General features: G+C 38.7%; 1 protein-coding gene across 1 annotated transcript; it reads right to left on the reverse strand.

Moving 5' to 3' along the window:
* Positions 1-98: 98 nt before the first annotated feature.
* Positions 99-21,516, reverse strand: LOC127660348 (adipocyte plasma membrane-associated protein-like). The gene is made up of 9 exons (XM_052150474.1): positions 21,114-21,516; positions 20,898-21,014; positions 16,956-17,071; positions 14,879-14,971; positions 6,737-6,853; positions 5,465-5,639; positions 5,171-5,305; positions 2,133-2,325; positions 99-1,940 (listed from the first exon to the last, which is right to left on the reverse strand). The coding sequence occupies exons 1-9, from the start codon at positions 21,230-21,232 to the stop codon at positions 1,731-1,733; spliced, it is 1,275 nt and encodes a 424-aa protein (XP_052006434.1). The 5' UTR covers positions 21,233-21,516; the 3' UTR covers positions 99-1,730.
* Positions 21,517-22,359: the final 843 nt, after the last annotated feature.

The raw sequence follows: 22,359 nt of genomic DNA on the forward strand, positions 1-22,359 counted from the left end.
TATTATACAAACGTCACAAGAACGTCCCTACAATCAAAGCTAAATGTATATCTAGATGTATATTTTGTCTAAGTTCTATTCTCCTGATGATTGTAATGGACTCCTTACATTAATAACCCAACAATTACAATGTTGGATTGTTACATTTATCCTTTTTTTACTACTCCAAGAAACTTGGTCAGATGCACACAAAAACACTGCACAGATGATCTTTAGATCATGTTGTAAAGAAATTATGATACAGAAATTAGAATTTCAGTGTGCAGAGAGCAAAGTTAATGATGTTGATAAAACACTATGTGAGGTTGTATCTCAGCAACGCTTCATCAAATTAAAATTAAACTTGATAAACTTAATTAGCACCATGATCTGAGGGTACATGCCAAGTTTTGTAACAGTGCCACCTACAGGCCAAGAAATCTTAAAAACTTTTAAGTTTTGCCTAAAATCGTGAGATTGTTGTCTATCGGTTCCTTGGTTCATGAGGATTTCGATGGTACCATTTTTTTGTCAGACTGAATTGGAAAATGTACAGCAAAAGTTCAATTGATCAGCCCAACACATGGAGCAGACACTGGGCCAAATACTGTCTTAGTATTAGCCATATTACCAAGTGACAGATTAATCTGTGCCAAAATACAGTAGAATTTGATTGGATGTTCAAACTTTGATGTCAACAACAAAAGATATACCTGGAGGAAAGCCACACAAACTGGGGAGAACATGCAAAAGAACGAGACAGAAAGGCCCAGTAATCCCAGAAGGTTCTTGGTGTGAGAAGCTAACAACTGATCCATCTTGCCGCACTCATTTACATTTGTTATCCTAACTCTGCACAATTAAATGCTATTATGTTTTCATTATTTGCACTGAGCATTGTTATTTCCTGTTGTTCTCCAACCTATCAGAACAGACCCACCTGCAGAGAAACACTTAAATAGACATTACTGCTGAAAATGATTTATATATCATATATGATATTAATGGAAAAAGCACAGAAACTCGAGTAAATGTATGCTAAATACTACAAAGCAAGCAGGATCTTTCATTTAGCAACATATACAAATAATGATGAAACATAACGGAATGAATACTTTCAATTACTAAAAAATAAGCCACAACCTTCTCACGTTTTCATTCTGATAACCATAAATAATAATAGCTATATGTATTGTTGCAGGAGTTTCATTTTAGAATATAACATCCTTTTAGTTCCCCAAACTACACTTCTAAGCTGAAACCCACAGAAATTACTATTAGTCATTTACTTTAGTTTTCTGTATCACAGTGACTTTAAGAAAAACAGTTGGCAGCTCTATTTTAAGGGGCAGATGACAGCTTGGTGCAAATAAAACAAAAAATCAAAGTAAAGACACTGCATACTTTCTCTCATAAGGGAGGGAAACAAAAATAGTCATGGCACATCTTTCAAAAAAAAGAGAGCTTACAATACCACACACCTCTAAAAAAGAATCAAACACAGACACTCAAATGGGTTTATGGAACACAAATTCAAGCATTTTTCAGAGCTAAATTAAAACAACGGGCATCAAATGAAGGAACTTAGTTAATTTGATGACTAATATGGAAGTATTTAATAAGTGCTTCTGTTGATGTGTTGCCATGGGTTAATTGGTTCAAAATCTGTTTGTTTGGAAGCCAGGGTGAAATGACTCAAGTAGAGCAATCGATTTGACTTTTGATGTGTTCGCCAGGGCAGTAGGCATGTTTCACACTTTGCTCAGATCCAGCTTGCACAAATAAGGGGAGCGGAAGGAGCCTAAATACAGGTAGCCGTCGTAATCGTGTGCCTCGCTGATGTAAGCAGCCACCATGCCGTGTGGGTCGTGGAAGCTACGCAAGCATGTTCCGCCTTCCTGCAGTTCCACTACCAGACTGTAGCATGGAACAAATTTCAGTAGAGTATCTTGACTGAAGAGCTAAAAACACCACATTTAGAGAGAAAAGAAAATACATTTCAGATTTATGTTATCATACGGGTTTTGAACAACAGGACAGAATTGGCATTTTTTGGTGAACCATTCCTTTAACACGTTAGTGAATTGGATATTAGATGTTAAAGTGATGAATTCAAAAGAAAAAAAGCATTGTGATTTCCAAAGACAGGGTACCTTAAATATGAGCTTCTTAATCCAGGGTCTTTGAGACAAAAAGTCCAGCATGGAGAAACCAGGGTTGGGTCGCACAGTAGACATGACCACCCAGTAGCCACCTGAAGAACTGTGTCGGATGTTATAAGGAAATCCTGGGAGGTTGTCTATGAATGTATCCATGCCTCCTTTATTGAGACCAGATACATGGACTCTGTGAAGTGTACAAAGAGTGAAGTGTGCACTGCAGGTAAGAGTCAATATCCAATGTGCACCACTTGTATATGAGTAGTAATAAAGTAGGATAATAAATCTGACAATATTTGGCGATTAGCCGATTAACAGAATCATTGGCTTTTCCTCGTGTCAGTTCCAAAATCTTCTAACAGCCCTGTCAATGGATAATGCAAAACTTGTCAGGTTTTTTTTTTTTAATGAATTTTTGTAATTGTATGAGTAAATATTACGAAAACATTTCAGAGCTTTGTAGATGTTAATTTTAAAATCCAAAAACATAATTTAGGTATTGAACTAACTGAAGAGCCACATGTGTCACATGCATGCATTTCTGAACTCTCAAATATACATTTTGACTATTGTTTTTATGTAAATAAATAAAAGGTACATCTCTAGTGTCAACATTATTTGTACTTCAGGCCTTTGTTTTGTTGGACATGAAAAGCTAGCTTCATACCCACATTTGGTTTTCAACCAATGAAAATTAATATAAGTTCACAATTTATGTATGGAGCCACATTGAAAGCCCCATGTGTCTGGTATTTACCCATCCAGGGCCTTAAAAGTAAAGGTACCAAAAAGAAACTGTTCCAAACAAGAATCTAAAAAGAAATTGAGATATCTTTAATACTTCTGGAGTTTTAAGCACTACAACTTTGGTAAAACAACAACATAAAGTGGGTGTTTTTCCCCGTGTTTTGGATTTGCATCGTTGTCATATACACTTATGAGCCAAAACATTACGACCACCTGTCTAATTTGCTGTTGGTCCTCTGCGTGCCATAAAAACAGCACCGCCGCACTGAGCCATGGACTCTACAAGACCCCTGAATGTGTCCTGTGGTATCTGGCACAAAGACATTAGCAGCAGATCCTTCAAGTCATGCAAGTTGCGAGGTGAGATCGGACTTGTTGGTCAAGTGGATTGAGATCTGGGGAATTTGGAGGCCAGGGCAACACCTTGAACTCTTCATCATGTTCCTCAAACCATTCCTAAACAATGTGTGCAGTTTGGAAGGGCACATTATCCTGCTGAAAGAGGCCAATGCCATCAGGGAATACCATTGCCATGAAGGGTTTTACCTGGTCTGCAATGATGTTTAGGTAGGTGGCACGTGTCAAACTGACGTCCACATGAATGGCTGGACCCAGGGTTTCCCAGCAGAACATTGCCCAGAGCATCACACTCCCTCCTCATCAGTGTAAGGCAACAATGGATACTGAAAGGGATTTTGCTCCAAAATTATTAGGCTAAAATTTTAATTTTAACCCCTCTTGGCAAAATAATGGAATACTGATTGATCAATATTGATCAATGACATTTAATATTTTGGCTTTTATAATTCATCTTTGTTACTTAATTTTAAGCAATACTTATAAGAGTATCACATTGAAATGAACTGTCGAGTCCATGCTCCAGAGCGCTATTTGTATGCCTATGTAGAGCATTTGAAATAAGTTAATTCTATTTCATATAGACTGTTGCCTGTGTATGACTGAGCTGCTCACTAGGTTAGGAAAAGACCCCTAAGCTAGTTTATGAGAATGGACCGGACTCATTTTTACCCACTGCTGTCTCTTCAAAACTTAAAACTGCTGATTTAACAAAGCCATCCCTGATCAACAGGGTAAAACATCATTAATATGAAATATAGAGGTCTGTAACCTGACACAGGCCCAATGGGACCTTAGAAAAAGTCGGGTTCGGGCTGGGTTTGAATCCGTTTTTCAAGTAGGACTTTGGGTTCATAATTAATGAAAAAATAAACATGCCTACCAAACTTGTTTCACGTACGCTACGATGGCAACGTAACATACAGCATATTGCAACAGTACTTACTAAGAGAAGAAATTGTAAAGACAGTGAGCAGGTTTGGGTCTGACGGAATCGTTCGGGCTGAGTAGGGATGGGCCACACGATCTTGGTTACGGGTCGGGTTTCATTTAAAGGCCCATGCAGACCTCCAATATGAAACGGTACATCTCAATGAGACCACACTAGCTTCGGTATGAGAGGAAACATGCCATTCATCTCTCCACTCAGGAAGCTTAATGATGGAGACTGTTGCCACGGCAACTACATGCTCTCATGGTCATTTATCCAGGTAAGGCTGAGGAGAACGCTCTGTGCCTTGAGCAGACATAAGACGCTGGGTACAGCACGAGTGTGAGACAGATGTGACAGGGAGATTTTTGCATGTTCTACCTGACCTGATAATTAGTCAGCCCAAAGGCTGAAACTGAATTTTTTAATTAAGTTTTGAAGATCAGAGTAAATATAAGTGAAACATTAATGCACAGAAAAACATAATTAGTCAAATATATAATTTAAAACAAACATGGGCTGTCTCAAATCAAACTTTAACATCCTTGGGTTGAGCTGCTCTTTAATAAATTAGTAAAATTCATTTAATAAAAATTTTTTTTTTTAAAAATTAAAAAAAAAAAGGGAAAAAAACATACCAAAACTAGGTGAAGTGTGTCAAGTGTGACGTTAAAGACTTTCTCCTATCCAAGCTTAATATGCATAGACAATTAGAAGTAAGCTATTCATAGATATGAGGTACATTGGTACAAGTGTTTGGGAAACCTTTTGCAATTCTGAGGCTATGTTTCAATGGAAAATGCATTGATTTATCTGTTGTTTATGCCTCTCATTCGCACCAAATCGCTATTTTCCTCCACTTTCAAAAAAGCTCTCCATAACCACATTCTTTGGAATATTATGATGTTTGGAAAGTGAAAATGGAGGTTTCAAATTTAAATGGATTAGTGTGGATGTGGCAAAATGAACTGAATTTTAACCGCATGGTGAGACTCACCTCCTTATTTTTGCCATAGTCGTTTCAGCCACTAGAACTGACTCCTCATCAGGGAAGAGTTGGATGCCATTAGGGAATCGCAAGTTCTCCATCATCACAGTAACTTCCTTGGTCTCTGTATCATACTCGAGCACACTGAAAACACAAAAATCAGCAACCTTGGTCAATGCTTTAAAACCTTATTCCCCATCAAAACAACCATTCATTCAGAAATAATGTGCAATGTTTGACCCAACAATGGAAGATGCAAAAACCCACAAAATGCACTGAAAGAATTGTTCATGCCCCATTTACCGTCCATCTGCGGTGGCTTCCATGATCAGGTGCATGAAGTCTCTGCGCTGCCACCTGCTGCTTGAATCAGTGAAGTACACCTTCTTTCCATCCTGAGTTACATCCAGATCATTTACAAAGGCCAGAGGTCGACCTCCGATCAGCTTCCCAGTGCTCACCAGAGATTTTACATCACCTACAGGCCAAAAAAGGAGAAAAACACAGCAAGAGGGAGTATTACCATTAAAAAAAAAAATACAAAAATCTAAATAAGGTCCAGCAGTACCGCTTTTAGAAGTCTAATAATAATAATAATAATAATAATAATAATAATAATTATATATTATTATTATTATTATATATATATATATATATATATATATATATATATATATATATATATATATATATATATATATATATATATATATATATATATATATGCATTTGAGGGATCGGTGAATATTCTTGCTTTAGTGATTTTGCATTGAAAATGTAATTGGAAATAAAGTGAACTGAACTCAAAGCACCTCCTGAGCTGAGATGTCGGAGGTCATTTACAGCATTCTTCTAGATGAGACTATTCTTGCAAATAAAAATTCAGAAGACTGAAACAAAGAGTGAAAAAAACCCTATACATACACCTGTTCTGTGAGACTGCATGCCTCCGAACAAACAGCACGTCAGATATGCGCATAGACGGCTTTATATGTTCTTAAAAATATAATAAAGTGTGTTCAAGCACGTGAAACAGCATTTCTCGTGTCATTCCGAATCAAAGACCTCTTACAGTTACCCACCATGCATATTATATTCACTTCCTGCAATTAAAAGTTTTCCGTCAGTGCACGTACTTTGCTGCCTGTGTAATTTGATTAATGGGCAAAGATCATCTGGCTTTCAATGTGTTATTTAGGTTCATTTATCATGGGTAGCAAACTCTTCATTAGGCAAGTATTCTTCATTGAAGGCTATTCTAATCATTAGGCTATAGTTTTGATATTGGAAATTCCATTCATAATGTTTCCCCTTTAAGATTTTCCTTCAAATTTGGTCTGTTCCACAAATGTATTGTAATGATTCAGTAGATTGGACTATAGGTTACATGACGTGTTTTCTTTTTTGTTTTGTTTTTTTTGGGGCTAGACAGACATGGATGGTCATTGTATGGATAAAAGCAGGATGAAATTTCTCCTTTCGTGTTACACATAATTTCTTCTTTTTGGTTGAACTATTTCCTTAATTTCATGAAAAACAGTTTAATGAAGAATATCTGTTTTTTCCTTTCTTTACCTGTGACAGGATTGACCTCAAACAGACCCAAATAGGCATCAGCCACAAACAAGGTTCCATTGGGTCCCACACGAATTCCCAGCGGACGTCCGCAGATGTGTTCCTGTTCACGAGAACCTTTGAATTGGGAAACAAACAATGTGTTATCCATCACTAAACAGAATTTGATATGTCAACATAACTCAATTATTATCTTTATTAATAGAACTCTATTGCATTTACATTTATGCATTTGGCAGATGCTTTTACCCAAAGTGACTTACAGTGCAATTATTACAGGGACAATCCCCCCGGAGCAACCTGGAGTTAAGTGCCTTGCTCAAGGACACAATGGTGGTGGCTGTGGGGATCAAGCCAGCACCCTTCTGATTACCAGTTCTGTGGTTTAGCCCACTACGCCACCACCAGTCCACAACAGTCCACTATTATTATTAAATAACTATGATGTCAGGGATAGACTAGGACTAAAAAAAACAAACATATGCTGACCTACAACAATATATTGCTTGCTGAATTTATTTAATTTTTATTGATCCTAATTTCATTTTGATATCCCGCCAGGCCCACCAGGAAAAGTCACAGTTCTCCATTTTGCCAGTCAATTCCTGTTCAATGTGTATGATGGAATGTATTGTGTTTCCTCAACTTCAAGGACTTATTGTATTGTGGATTTCTAAATAGTACATTTTCTCGCACTCTGACTATTTGTGTTATTGTCTACTAAAAACATCCAACAGGGTATGTACAGTAAAAGTCAGAAGTTTACATACAATTTGGATGAAGTGATTAAAAAAAAAATTAACCACTCTTTGCAACTATAGTTTTGGCAAGTCGATAAGGACATCTACTTTGTCCATGACGCAAGTAATTTTTTACAACAATTGTTTACACACAGATTGTATGACTTTTAATTGACTATAAATCACAATTCCAGTGGGTCAGACGTTTAAATACACTAAGGTAACTGTGCCTTTAAGCAGCTTGGAAAATTCCAGAAAATTATATCAAGCCTTTAGACAATTAGTTTATGATAGGAGGTGTACTGAATTGGAGGTGTACCTGTGGATGTATTTTAAGGCCTACCTTCAAACTCAGTGCCTCTTTGCTTGACATCATGGGGAGATCAAAAGAAATCAGCAAAGACCTCAGAAAAAACATTGTGGACCTCCACAAGTCTTGTTCATCCTTGACAGCAATTTCCAAAAGCCTGAAGATACCACGTTCATCTGTACAAACAATAGTACACATGTAAACAGTTCAATGGAAAGGAGGAGGTGAGAACCAGCTTGACAATATAAATAATAATTTAATGAAGAAATGAACCAAAAGACACAAACATACATATAGGACGGACAGCTGCCCGTAAACGTTCTCTCTATAACGCCCCGCCGCGTTCTCGGGGAACAGAAGAGGTCTCCCGCTCCAGGCGGTCGGCAGTGAGCCCCTCCCCGCTCGCAGTCAGAGGTCTCAGACCCCGCCGCATTTCAGCAGCTGGTAGGGGTCTCCTCTGCCCCTGGCAGCGGCCCTGACCGCTCCAGGTGGTCGGCTAGGAGCCCTTTCTCCCCTCGCGGTCAGTGGCCAATTCCTCCGCTTCCAGGTGGCTGAGCTCCTCCGTCCCCTGGAAGATGGCCGCGGCTGCTCCGTTGGTGTGGATGGTAGCTGCGAGAACTCCACTACGGCGCATCCCTCCTCCTTTCCGGGTCAGCAGTACCAGTGTAAAGCAGTTAAATGGAAAGGAGGTGGTGAGAACCGGCTTGATAATATAAATAATAGTTTAATGAAGAAATAAACCAAAAGACACAAACCCACACATAGGATGGACAGCTGCCCGTAAACTGTCGCACCTCCTTCCGCAGTCGGCCTTCATCCCTCTCGGAGGCTTGATTAGCCTGATAAGGGACCAGGTGTGTAAAATAACGACCCGATCCCTCACTCCACCCTGTCACAAAGTATAAACACCATCACACAGCCATCATACCACTCAGGAAGTAGACAAATTCTGTCTCCTAGAGATGAATGTAGTGAAAAGTTTAAGTCAATCCTTGTGAAGATGCTGAAGGAAACAGGTAGACAAGTATCTATATCCACAGTAAAACGGGTCCTATATCGAATAACCTAAAAGGCTGCACATCAAGGAAGAAGCCACTGCTCCAAAACCACCATTAAAAAAGCCAGACTACAGTTTGCAAGTGCACATGGGGACAAAGATCTTACATTTTGGAGAAATGTCCTCTGGTCCGATGAAACAAATTGAACTGTTTGGCCATAATGACCATCGTTGGAGGAAAAAGAGTGAGGTTTGCAAGCCGAAGAACACATCCCAACCGTGAAGCATGGGGTGGCAGCATCATGTTGTGGGGGAGCTTTCCTGCAAGAGGAACTGGTGCACTTCACAAAATAGATGGCATCATGGAGGAAAATTATGTGGATATATTGAAGCAACATCTCGAGACGTCAGCCAGGATGTTAAAGCTCGGTCGCAAATGGCTCTTCCAAATGGACAATGACCCCAAGCATACCTCCAAAGTTGTGGCAAAATGGCTTAAGGACACAAAGTCATGGTAATTGAGTGGCCATCGCAAAGCCCTGACCTCAATCCCAATTTGTGGGCAGAACTGAAAAAGTGTAGGCTTACAAACCTGACTCAGTTACACCCATTCTGTTCAACTTATTTTGAGAAGCTTGTGGAAGGCTACCCAAAAACATTTGATCCAAGTTAAACAATTTAAAGGCAATGCTACCAAATACTAACAAAGTGTATGTAAACTTCTGACCCACTGGGAATGTGATGAAAGAAATAAAAGCTGAAATAATTCTCTCGACTAATATTTTGATATTTTACATTCTTAAAATACAGTAGTGATCCTAACTGACCTAGGACAGGCAATGTTTTCTACAATTAAATGTCAGGAATTGTACATGCATAAACTGTACATGCATCACAGGAAAATAAATGAAAATTACCACCACTGTGTCATTTCCAGCACATCTCAAATTCTATAACTTTAAAAATAATATTTATATCACATATATCCTAAAAATACAAAATAAAATAATATTTTTCACACATTTTGCATAATTTAGCAAAATAACAGCTTGATTGTAAATGACATTCAATAAAAATACTCCGCTCACAAGTGATATTTACTTTGATTTATTGTTTTGTTTTTCGTTTTCTTCAAAAATCACTATAGTCTCATATTTGATCTCAAGCATGCATTTCTCTAGTCTACACTGAAAATTTTGTTGACTTTGTTAACAGGTACACCAACTTCTGAATTTGTTTTTATTTGGGGCAAAATTGTTTGTTGTTGTGAAAATGACAGCACAAATGTGGGACAATCGTAATTGGTGAAAAATGTATAACTTCCATAGGATACATATTGAAGTTGAAAGATGATTATAATTTTAAATCATTTGTATTGTAGAATGGATTTTCATCAAATTCATATTTATTTTGTATAGAACTATTTTCATAGTTTAATATTGAAAGTCTGGGTTTGGGACAGGCTCAAATAGTCAATTATAAAAGGAAATTTGAGCTGTAACAAAACAAAACAAAAAGAACAGATAAAAGGCCTGGTACAAAGTTTCCAAGTCCATTTTAATGTAACCTTCATATAGCAAAAAAAAAAAAAAAGTTGAAATGGTTTAATAAAAATCTACCCCTGGGATATAAAATTGGCTAAAGTTGAATAAACACCCACATATGGAAAGAAAATATCCACTACATGTTAAAATGCTCTTTAATCTTGTGCGACCCCGCATACACATGTGTGGATGTTGTATATTTGCTTCGCTATACACAACACATAATTTAGATTAATTTAAACCGATGGATATCAGTTCATAAGAATATGGGCTGTCAGTAAAAATATTAAACTTTCAATGTACCGAGTCAAATGACAAAACAACAGGGCGCCAATCACACCAGAGTAGACTTTGGGAGAAAAGGCAAAAAAACTACATTGGGTAAGAAATCTCATTATGTTTTTAAGATTTGAGTCTCATCCGATATGGCATTTTTCGAATTAGAGTGATTTATTGCGAAACGCCATGCTGCTAAACACAATGTACATGAATGTGTACTTCAGCACATTTTTTCCTTAGAAATCCAATATTTAAAGTGCACTGTCCCATTGAGAATCATCCTAAAATAGTTGTCTGAGGCTTTATAGGGATTATATGTATATGGATTAATGTATGGATATACATTTATATGTTAAACTGAAAATAAGCTGCATTTCGTACTGTTCTGAGACCAGTGCAGACATACAGCACACTGGAGGTTAAGTCATTCACTAAAGGGGCATTCACACTAGGCTTTGAGTATGCAGAGTTTTTTCGTATAATGCAACAGACCAGGATATGTCATCACGCGGGAGGACTTCTGGTGTAAGTAAATAATACATCACAAAAAACAAATAATATTACATAAAAAATATTAAAATATTTTGTTTACTCACTTTCCTGCAACAATAAATCTTGCAGCTTTTAAATAAGCCAAGAGGTCAACGTGTGAAGTTTCAGTCTCAAATTTGTCATGCAAATTCACGGTTCAGAGTTCACCAAGCTTGATGCAAGCAAGGTGTGCAGTGTAGTGTGAAATTTCTTTACATGAGCTTGCGTTTCTGCTCTGTTGCATTCGGATGTGTTTGAATGAGAGTGAATAGAGCTTGAAGTGTAGTGTTTGGCAGACATGGGAAAATGGTAATCAGTACATAGATTCAGAATTTTATAATGCAACATTTTATTTTAAAATGGTTGGCAGTGATTAGATGATGCTGGACAATACTTTGAATCTGAATTAATTATGCAAATTTCTGTTATGTCTCAAAAAACATGAATAACCAACACTCCTAGAAACAACAAACAAATAAACAAATAAACACAAATAAACACACACACACACACACACACACACACACACACACACACACACACACACACACACACACACACACACACACACACACACACAGTCAGGTCCATAAATATTGGGACATCGACATATTCCAAATGCAAATAGCACACTTGAAATGAACTCTGGACCTTTTATCTGCTCCTTGTAAATGGGATAATGAGGGAATAACACACACCTGGCCATGGAACAGCTGAGCAGCCAATTGTCCCATTACTTTTGGTCCCTTAAAAAGTGGGAGGCACGTATACAAACTGTTGTAATTCCTACACCGTTCACCTGATTTGGATGTAAATACCCTCAAATTAAACTGAAAGTCTGCAGTTAAAGCACATCTTGTTCGTTTCATTTCAAATCCATTGTGGTGGTGTATAGAGCCAAAAAGATTAGAATTGTGTCGATGTCCCAATATTTATGGACTGGACTGTACATACATACAGTGAGGAAAATAAGTATTTGAACACCCTGCTATTTTGCAAGTTCTCCCACTTGGAAATCATGGAGGGGTCTGAAATTGTCATCGTAGGTGCATGTCCACTGTGAGAGACATAATCTAAAAAAAAAAATCCAGAAATCACAATATATGATTTTTTAACTATTTATTTGTATGATACAGCTGCAAATAAGTATTTGAACACCTGAGAAGATCAATGTTAATATTTGGTACAGTAGCCTTTGTTTGCAATTACAGAGGTCAAACGTTTCCTGTAGTTTTTCACCAGGTTTGCACACACTTCAGGAGGGATTTTGGCCCACTCCTCCACACAGATCTTCTCTAGATCAGTCAGGTTTCTGGGCTGTCGCTGAGAAACACGGAGTTTGAGCTCCCTCCAAAGATTCTCTATTGGGTTTAGGTCTGGAGACTGGCTAGGCCACGCCAGAACCTTGATATGCTTCTTATAGAGCCACTCCTTGGTTATCCTGGCTGTGTGCTTCGGGTCATTGTCATGTTGGAAGACCCAGCCTCGACCCATCTACAATGCTCTAACTGAGGGAAGGAGGTTGTTCCCCAAAATCTCGCAATACATGGCCCCGGTCATCCTCTCCTTAATACAGTGCAGTCAGCCCTGTCCCATGTGCAGAAAAACACCCCCAAAGCATGATGCTACCACCCCCATGCTTCACAGTAGGGATGGTGTTCTTGGGATGGTACTCATCATTCTTCTTCCTCCAAACACGGTTAGTGGAATTATGACCAAAAAGTTCTATTTTTGTCTCATCTGACCACATGACTTTCTCCCATGACTCCTCTGGATCATCCAAATGGTCATTGGCAAACTTAAGACGGGCCTTGACATGTGCTGGTTTAAGCAGGGGAACCTTCCGTGCCATGCATGATTTCAAACCATGACGTCTTAGTGTATTACCAACAGTAACCTTGGAAACGGTGGTCCCAGCTCTTTTCAGGTCATTGACCAGCTCCTCCCGTGTAGTTCTGGGCTGATTTCTCACCTTTCTTAGGATCATTGAGACCCCACGAGGTGAGATCTTGCATGAAGCCCCAGTCCGAGGGAGATTGACAGTCATGTTTAGCTTCTTCCATTTTCTAATGATTGCTCCAACAGTGGACCTTTTTTCACCAAGCTGCTTGGCAATTTCCCGTAGCCCTTTCCAGCCTTATGGAGGTGTACAATTTTGTCTCTAGTGTCTTTGGACAGCTCTTTGGTCTTGGCCATGTTAGTAGTTGGATTCTTACTGATTGTATGGGGTGGACAGGTGTCTTTATGCAGCTAACGACCTCAAACAGGTGCATCTAATTTAGGATAATAAATGGAGTGGAGGTGGACATTTTAAAGGCAGACTAACAGGTCTTTGAGGGTCAGAATTCTAGCTGATAGACAGGTGTTCAAATACTCATTTGCAGCTGTATCATACAAATAAATAGTTAAAAAATCATATATTGTGATTTCTGGATTTTTTTTTTTAGATTATGTCTCTCACAGTGGACATGCACCTACGATGACAATTTCAGACCCCTCCATGTTTTCTAAGTGGGAGAACTTGCAAAATAGCAGGGTGTTCAAATACTTATTTTCCTCACTGTACATATTATTTAAAATTTCACAACTTAGTCCCGCTGTCCACATATGTGGACATGAATTTTTAGGAAAACTATTTGCTTAGATTTATGACACATGTGAATCAGAGGTCTAAACATTTACATGTTAATCTCAAATCAAAAAGGGAAATGGAAAAAGCACACAGCAGTCTTGGGTCTCAGTAAGTTAAATGTCCTGTCCTCTTCTAAAAAATACTAAAGATCTTCAAACATTTCTTTCTATGGGTTGTGACATCAGAGTAGGTCTGCACAACTAGCCGAAATTAAATCAAAATCACAATATAACGTGTGATTATTAAACCGCAAAAGACTGCAATGTAAATAAATAAATAGTCTGCATGTGCTGCTTGCTTCAAAGTTCATGTGAACTACTCTGTCCTGTCTTGTGTCAGTGAATTATTACAGTGTATTCAGAGCAGTTCTGTGCTCCGCAACTCCATCTCATGCTCAGAATAACAGATGTGCTCGGAGTTCAGTTCCGTTTGCTTAAGTTGGCATCATATTTAAAGAGCTCCTGATTCACTTTGGCTGCAACCGAAAACGTAGGCAACTGACATGCTGTCTAATCAGTAAACTTAACCAAAAGCTTTTTTAAATAAATGAAACTGGTCTCAGAACAGTTTGAAAAGCACTTTTTTTTTTTTCATTTTGTCTCAATATACTGTCTTAAAAATGGGATGGTCAAAGCAGTATCTAATTTTGATCAAAAGGATTCATTCACATTCAAAATAATTTTAGGATTTACACATTTCAGAACAAAATTCATTAATATTGAACTGCGTAATCTTTAACAAACACATAATGTGTAAATCTTTAAAAAAAAAAAAAAGGCTAAAATATTTATTAGTGGACTTTTTTGTTTATCTTATTGCGGTTCAAATCGGAATTACAATTAGTTTTTAAATAATCACAATATGACTCTTCGTCCAAATTGCGCAGCCCTACAACAGAGCATCTACTTTATTTGTTTGCCATTATTATTATAAAATATGTACATTTTATCAAGGAGTTGATTTTAAAAGTTGTTAGTTTTCTAACCTGTAACAGTAAGTTAATCTATTAACAAATCCAACTGGTTTCAACTGACAAGTTCATTGGTAATGGCGGAATGTCACATTATGCAGTCTTTGAGGAAGTAAACAGGTATTTTTGGTGCTCTTACCACATGGTGGCTTGCCAAGTGTTGTTAGCACATGAATGTTCCTTCCCTCGATTTTCACAATCTTTCCATCAGCAGTCCCAGTGTACAAAGCCTCTACAAATCAAGAATGACAACTCTGAAATGGGGTAATATACTAGATACACAGAACTCTGAAATGGGGTAATATACTAGATACACAGAACTCTGAAATGGGGTAATATACTAGATACACAGAACTCTGAAATGGGGTAATATACTAGATACACAGAACTCTGAAATGGGGTAATATACTAGATACACAGAACTCTGAAATGGGGTAATATACTAGATACACAGAACTCTGAAAAGGGGTAATATACTATATACACAGAACTCTGAAAAGGGGTAATATACTATATACACTCACCTAAAGGATTATTAGGAACACCATACTAATACTGTGTTTGACCCCTTTCGCCTTCAGAACTGCCTAATTCTACGTGGCATTGATTCAACAAGGTGCTGAAAGCATTCTTTAGAAATGTTGGCCCATATTGATAGGATAGCATCTTGCAGTTGATGGAGATTTGTGGGATGCACATCCAGGGCACGAAGCTCCCGTTCCACCACATCCCAAAGATGCTCTATTGGGTTGAGATCTGGTGACTGTGGGGGCCATTTTAGTACAGTGAACTCATTGTCATGTTCAAGAAACCAATTTGAAATGAATCGAGCTTTGTGACATGGTGCATTATCCTGCTGGAAGTAGCCATCAGAGGATGGGTACATGGTGGCCATAAAGGGACGGACATGGTCAGAAACAATGCTCAGGTAGGCCGTGGCATTTAAACGATGCCCAATTGGCACTAAGGGGCCTAAAGTGTGCCAAGAAAACATCCCCCACACCATTACACCACCACCACCAGCCTGCACAGTGGTAACAAGGCATGACGGCTCCATGTTCTCATTCTGTTCACGCCAAATTCTGACTCTAACATCTGAATGTCTCAACAGAAATCGAGACTCATCAGACCAGGCAACATTTTTCCAGTCTTTAACTGTCCAATTTTTGTGAGCTCTTGCAAATTGTAGCCTCTTTTTCCTATTTGTAGTGGAGATGGGTGGTACCCGGTGGGGTCTTCTGCTGTTGTAGCCCATCCACCTCAAGGTTGTGCGTGTTGTAGCTTCACAAATGCTTTGCTGCATACCTCGGTTGTAACGAGTGGTTATTTCAGGCAAAGTTGCTCTTCTATCAGCTTGAATCAGTCGGCCCATTCTCCTCTGACCTCTAGCATCAACAAGGCATTTTCGCCCACAGGACTGCCGCATACTGGATGTTTTTCCCTTTTCACACCATACTTTGTAAACCCTAGAAATGGTTGTGCGTGAAAATCCCAGTAACTGAGCAGATTGTGAAATACTCAGACTGGCCCGTCTGGCACCAACAACCATGCAACGCACAAAATTGCTTAAATCACCTTTCTTTCCCATTCTGACATTCAGTTTGGAGTTCAGGAGATTGTCTTGACCAGGACCACACCCCTAAATGCATCGAAGCAGCTGCCATGTGATTGGTTGATTAGATAATTGCATTAATGAGAAATTGAACAGGTGTTCCTAATAATCCTTTAGGTGAGTGTACACAGAACTCTGAAATGGGGCAATATACTATATACACAGAACTCTGAAATGGGGTAATATACTAGATACACAGAACTCTGAAATGGGGTAATATACTAGATACACAGAACTCTGAAATGGGGTAATATACTAGATACACAGAACTCTGAAATGGGGTAATATACTAGATACACAGAACTCTGAAATGGGGTAATATACTAGATACACAGAACTCTGAAATGGGGTAATATACTAGATACAGTGGCCCCAGAAAATATTTAGACACTTAATCCAGACCTAATGTATTTTGTTGCAATGTACTTGCATAACAAAATATCAAACCATACAAACATAATTGACCGCACACTCATAGTTAACTCATATTTCATCTATTTTGGCCACTGCTGCTGCAGTCTCTCCCTCAGTGTACATTGGAAAACATTTGGGACAAACTGGGGGAAAGGTCAAGCACTGACTGAATAGCTTTGCAAATACTGACCTCCAATGTTAGCAATGGATTCTGGGCCAAAAACCTGCTCCTCAAACAGTCGCTCTGCCTGTCTCAGTTTTAAGTTGGGCTCATAACAGCCGGTCATAAGAGGTGGTTCATTGAGACTAATTAATTGCAATTGGATGGAGAAAATCACACACACACACACACACACACACACACACACACACACACACACACACACACACACACACACACACACACACACACACACACACACACACACACACACACACACACACACACACACACACACACACACACACACACACACACACACTAGTGAAGCCTCATGTTTAGAAGGGCTTTCAGTTGTGCACAGAATACAGAATATAGGAGCTGAAATGGCCGATCCATCAATTAACCATTGACACAGAAACTAGAAAGCATGTGGGACTTTAAGGAGTTAAGGTGACTATTCATTATTGGATTTTATCGTGATCACATTGAAGAGGTTTAGCTATTTAGCCTTAAAGTAACTGAATGTCTGGAAACTATTTTCTCATCCTCCTCATTGGCTTTCCAAACATGTATGCTGCCATTTTTCCACAAAAAACAAAAGGAGCCTTTCCCCAGCTCTTTTCCGACAGTTCAAAGTGACAACAGTCCTAAACATTTGAGAAAAAAAAAAAAAAAAAGAAATACTATAAAAGTGGTCTATTTGACTTTTGCTATATTCCTATAATTAGGAATATAGTACACTATAACCTTCAGGAGTTGTATGATAGCCTTGTGAGGAGAACAGACCAAAATGTAATTCATTATACATTAATAACCACATATTATTCATTACCTCTATCAAAGTTCTGAAATCTCTTCTTGATCGCATTTGGATTCAACAATGGCACCTCGACTTGTGGCACCAGGTTGAGACCTCTGATTCACATGTGTCATAAATGAGCACAATGCACTAGTTTAAATACGCATACTGGAAAATGAGATCTGCAGTTGGGGGAAGATTTTCAATTAATAACAAGCTAAATTTGACATTGATTTCACTGAATCATTTTGCTTCAGTCTTTATTTCATTTTAATTATTTTAATATAACTTTTTCCTCAATGTGTGGGTTATATTTTTGGTTATCCTCTATTTGATCAGGGAATGTTAACAACAATGTATTATATAACTTTTTTATTCAGATTTCATGTTCTTAATTGTTTTTTTAATTTTTTTATGTATCTTGTATTTTCTTTCAAATGTATATGTAAAGCACTTTGAATTGTCAATGTGTATAAAATGTGCTATATAAATAAACTTGCATTGCATAAAATTTGGTCTGTCCCTCACACAAAGCCATTACATAGCTTCAGTAAACTTGAAATGTTGCACAGAAATCATACAGACTATTTTTATGGTAGATGTTTGCCCTTTTTGGAGCTTGACAGCAGTGTAAAATAAATCTATGAAAATTCTCCAGGGAAAACAGCAGCATTTATGGTTGGTTTAATATGGGGGAGAGTACCGTAATTTCCGGACTATAAGCCACAACTTTTTTCCCACGCTTTGAACCTCGCGGCTTATACAATGACGCGGCTAATATATGGATTTTTCCTGCTTTCAAATTTTATATAAAAAAAAAAATAAAATAAAAAACATTCTGTGACGTGCTCAGTTTTTTGGCGGCGTGAAGCTTTCATTAGACCAATTGAAATTACCGAACGGGTTAAGGTCAAAACAAGGAACGAGGAAGATAGTGACCAATGACTTTCTTGGTAGGCTACTGTTTACTGCAAATGTTTTATTACAAGCCGTGTGTGGCAGCGGGGGCGTGGTCAAGCGCCCGTCCGGGAGAGAAAAGCTGTAAGGGCGCTTACACCTGCGCTAAATTATGTCTAACACCGGTGTCTAATTTCAAGTGCCCTGCTTCACATGTCCTTCTTGGGAAAACTGTCACACGGGCACCAGTGTGACAGTTTTCAGCAGGGCACTTGACGTTCCAGGTAAGGCTTTTAATGGCCACAGCAATGTTTACAATCAATTTTATAAAGTTTCTCAATTCTTCTATGCACCAACACTAGACTGACGTGTGTCACTCTCTCAGCTCTGTGGCTGCTGCCTTTTTATGCCGCTCTCCCCATGCTTACTGAAATTAGACACCGGTGTTAGACATAATTTAGCTCAGGTGTAAGCGCCCTTACCGCTTTTCTCTCTCGGACGGGCGCTTGACCACGCCCCCGCTGCCACACCGTGTTTTGTTAAAGCCTATTTATTTTTGTTACAAGCCGTGTTTCGTTAAAGCCTGAGTAAAGTTCATTTGTTTCAATGTACCGGTAGGCACCTGCGGCTTATAGACAGGTGCGGCTTATTTATGTTCAAAATAATATTTTATTTAAAATTCACTGGGTGCGGCTTATATTCAGGTGCGCTCAATAGTCCGGAAATTACGGTAAATAGAAACAACAATTTTATTTTGGGGTTATTATTTCCTCAACCACAAAAAACATATGAAGTCAAGACTAATGATTATTACCAAAATAACCTATCAAAAAAACCTTCCTGAAAAGGGGCTTCACTTGGATTGCAAAATCTCCAGCTTGCCAACATATTTCACCATAGGTTATATGAAGTAATTTGCAATAAAATGATATACGATTGCCAGGGAGACATTTAGCACTAAACGTTGACTAGGACAGTGAGAAACAGAATGACTACTGCTCATAGCATCCAAGCAATGCTTGAAGGACAATGTCCCAACCCTGTGTACAAACATGCTTACCATTGCAGAAGTAAGATTGTACTTAATTAATTAAAAAACAATAATATTACATTTTAAGTTCCCTCAAATTTCTAGGTTTCGGAGTCTCTTTTATACTGCACACTGTGTGCTGTTCCTTACTATGTCTGTTTATGATTATGGCTGACTTGATTATCATTGCTGACGATACGATGGTGATAGGTCTGATCACTGACAATGATGAAATAGTCTACAGAGAGGAGGTGCACACTCTGACACACCGGTGTCAGCAGCACAATCTCTCCCTCAATGTCAGTAAGAGCAAGGAGCTTGTAGTGGACTTCAGGAAGAAAGACAGAGAACACAGCCCCATCACCCTCAATGGAGCACCGGTGTAGAGAGTCAGCAGCTTCAAGTTCCTTGGTGTCCACATCACTGAGGAACTCACATGGTCCGTCCACACTGAGATCTGAGGCCGTTGAGAAGAAGGCTCACCAGCACCTCTTCTTCCTGAGATGGCTGAGCAATGAACTGGTGAAATGAACCACCACATCCTCACACGGTTCTACACCAGTACTGTAGAGAGCATCCTGACTGGTTGCATCACAGCCATGTACAGCAACACTTTCAATGGCAAAGCCCTGCAAAGGGTGGTGTGAACTGCCAGACACATCATTGGAGGTGATCTTCTCTCCCTCCAGGACATCTCTACCAGGCGGTGTGTGAAAAAAGCTCGGAGAATCATCAGAGACTCCAGCCACCCGAGTCATGTTCTGCTCTCACTGCTACCATCAGGCAGGCGGTATCGCAGCATCAGGACCCGCACCAGCCGACTACATGACAGTTTCTTCCCCCAAGCAGTCAGACTTTTGAACTCTTGATCGCTCACAATACATATATCACATATAACTTTATTAGACTCAGACTGGACTCACATTTTATACTTCTCTTAAAAACACACTGGCAACTGACTATTAACCGACAGCTTAGGTCAACACAACACTTCATATTTATCTCCACTGATTTCATGGGGGTATACAATACTTGTATGGTCTTCTTATTTTGTATATACTGTATATTGCATATTATTAGGTGTATATTGTGTTGTGTTACAAGATGTGTAAACTGTGTTATGAGTAAATCAGATGTTTATTGTAATACTGTTATGTTGCTTGGAACTGCCCCTAAGAATTTCACCCAATGTTGCACTTGTTTATATGGTTGAGTTACAATAAATGGATTTGATTTGGCTCACCTGAACGCGTCTGGTTGAATGGGAGACTCGAGGAGGAAAATGACCACCAGCAGTGGGAAGAGCAGGAATGCCACCAATGCGAGTAATGTCACAAGAAACACCTTCCCACTGTAAGTGCTGCAGTGCATTAAAAAAAATAACAACATGAAATCACAAAGTTTACGTTATTGCAAGAGGACAAATTTCACATATATGAATACAAATGAAAAATCTAACCTTGTGCTTTTGTGCTGGGGTTCATGGGTTTCGTCTGTGATGACCTGAGGTCTGTTGAGCCTCCTGAACCGCAGTCCCTCGGGCTCATTCATGCTGCTAGTCTGTTTGGGTTTTCCCATTCTGTAGTTTCACAGCTATGTTCACGCAAACATAAGGATAAATTAACCATTAAACGAGGAATTATTCGCTACATCGCAAAGTCAGTGCAGTCTATGACGTGCTCATGAGAGAACAGCGCGCGTTCCCGACAGCAGCAGAGACGTGAACACAGACACCATGTGACACCGTCAAAGTCACACGAGGAGCGTTTTTCACATTAAAAGTATAGAACGGTCAAAAATATTTGTAACAATTACGCCGCATATAACGCCGGTGTCACATATCCTCCATGAGCGAGGCGTGAGCAGCGCGATTTAATATCGGCGCCCATTCTAAGGGAGCGGCCCGGTCCATTTAGCCAATCAGAAACGCTATACGCTTGTCACTCATTCTGTGCGCCTGTGTTTGCTGCAATTGGGTTGGCTGACATGTTTTTGGAGGGCGGGGTTTTAGACAGAGGGCGTGTGTTCTTGAAGGGATGAGCGAGGTCAAATCTAATGGCTAGTAGAAATTATGTGAAGCATTTACATGTTTCCATTGATCATGGTATAAATATTGGTGGGTTGTACTTGCTTGATTTGAATATTGGAATCTGGAATCTATGCCCCTGGGCCAAAGCATACTTCGGGTGTGCGTGGTGCCGATCCTTCTGTAACGTGAGGGTTCTGTATGTGGTGGTGGATCACTCCTTATGATAATAAACAACAGAATGAATGTATTTGCAATGTTTAGTCAGTTAATTATTTACATATTTACGTGTTTACATATTTAACACGGTCAGGATATTCTGCTGAATCTGCCTCTCTGATTCTCTCATGTTTACCTCAGTCTAAGTTCTCGCTTCTGATTGGTTAGTTCAGTCACGTGGAAGGTCTGAACAAGGAAGTGTTGTAGTTGTGATCGGTGTTCAGTAAAGTACTACTTCAGAAAGTTTTTTTTTTTTTATTGAACTATAGCATATACAAACAGCATGGCAACAATCATATATCATTGCAATATAACAATGAAATCAGGTGCAAAATTGCATTACAGAAAACAAAAAAAAAAAAAAAAAAAAAAAAAGAAAAAAAAATAATAATTTAAATAAAAAGCTAGGGTTTGTTTTTTAAATCATATTCTTCAATTATTTCAAAAAGTTTTTGTGCAT

Source organism: Xyrauchen texanus, chromosome 20, assembly GCF_025860055.1.
Source record: "Xyrauchen texanus isolate HMW12.3.18 chromosome 20, RBS_HiC_50CHRs, whole genome shotgun sequence".
Lineage (NCBI taxonomy): Eukaryota > Metazoa > Chordata > Actinopteri > Cypriniformes > Catostomidae > Xyrauchen > Xyrauchen texanus.

Bases quoted from the DNA above. Each gene is read 5' to 3' on its own strand.
- LOC127660348 (XM_052150474.1), bottom strand. From the start codon at position 21,232: ATGGGAAAACCCAAACAGACTAGCAGCATGAATGAGCCCGAGGGACTG. The intron at 6,854-14,878 runs GTAAGAGCACCA...CCCAATTCAAAG, and splicing joins ACTTGGCAAGCCACCATGTG to GTTCTCGTGAACAGGAACAC. The intron at 1,941-2,132 runs GTACCCTGTCTT...TGGTGTTTTTAG, and splicing joins TTAAGAAGCTCATATTTAAG to CTCTTCAGTCAAGATACTCT.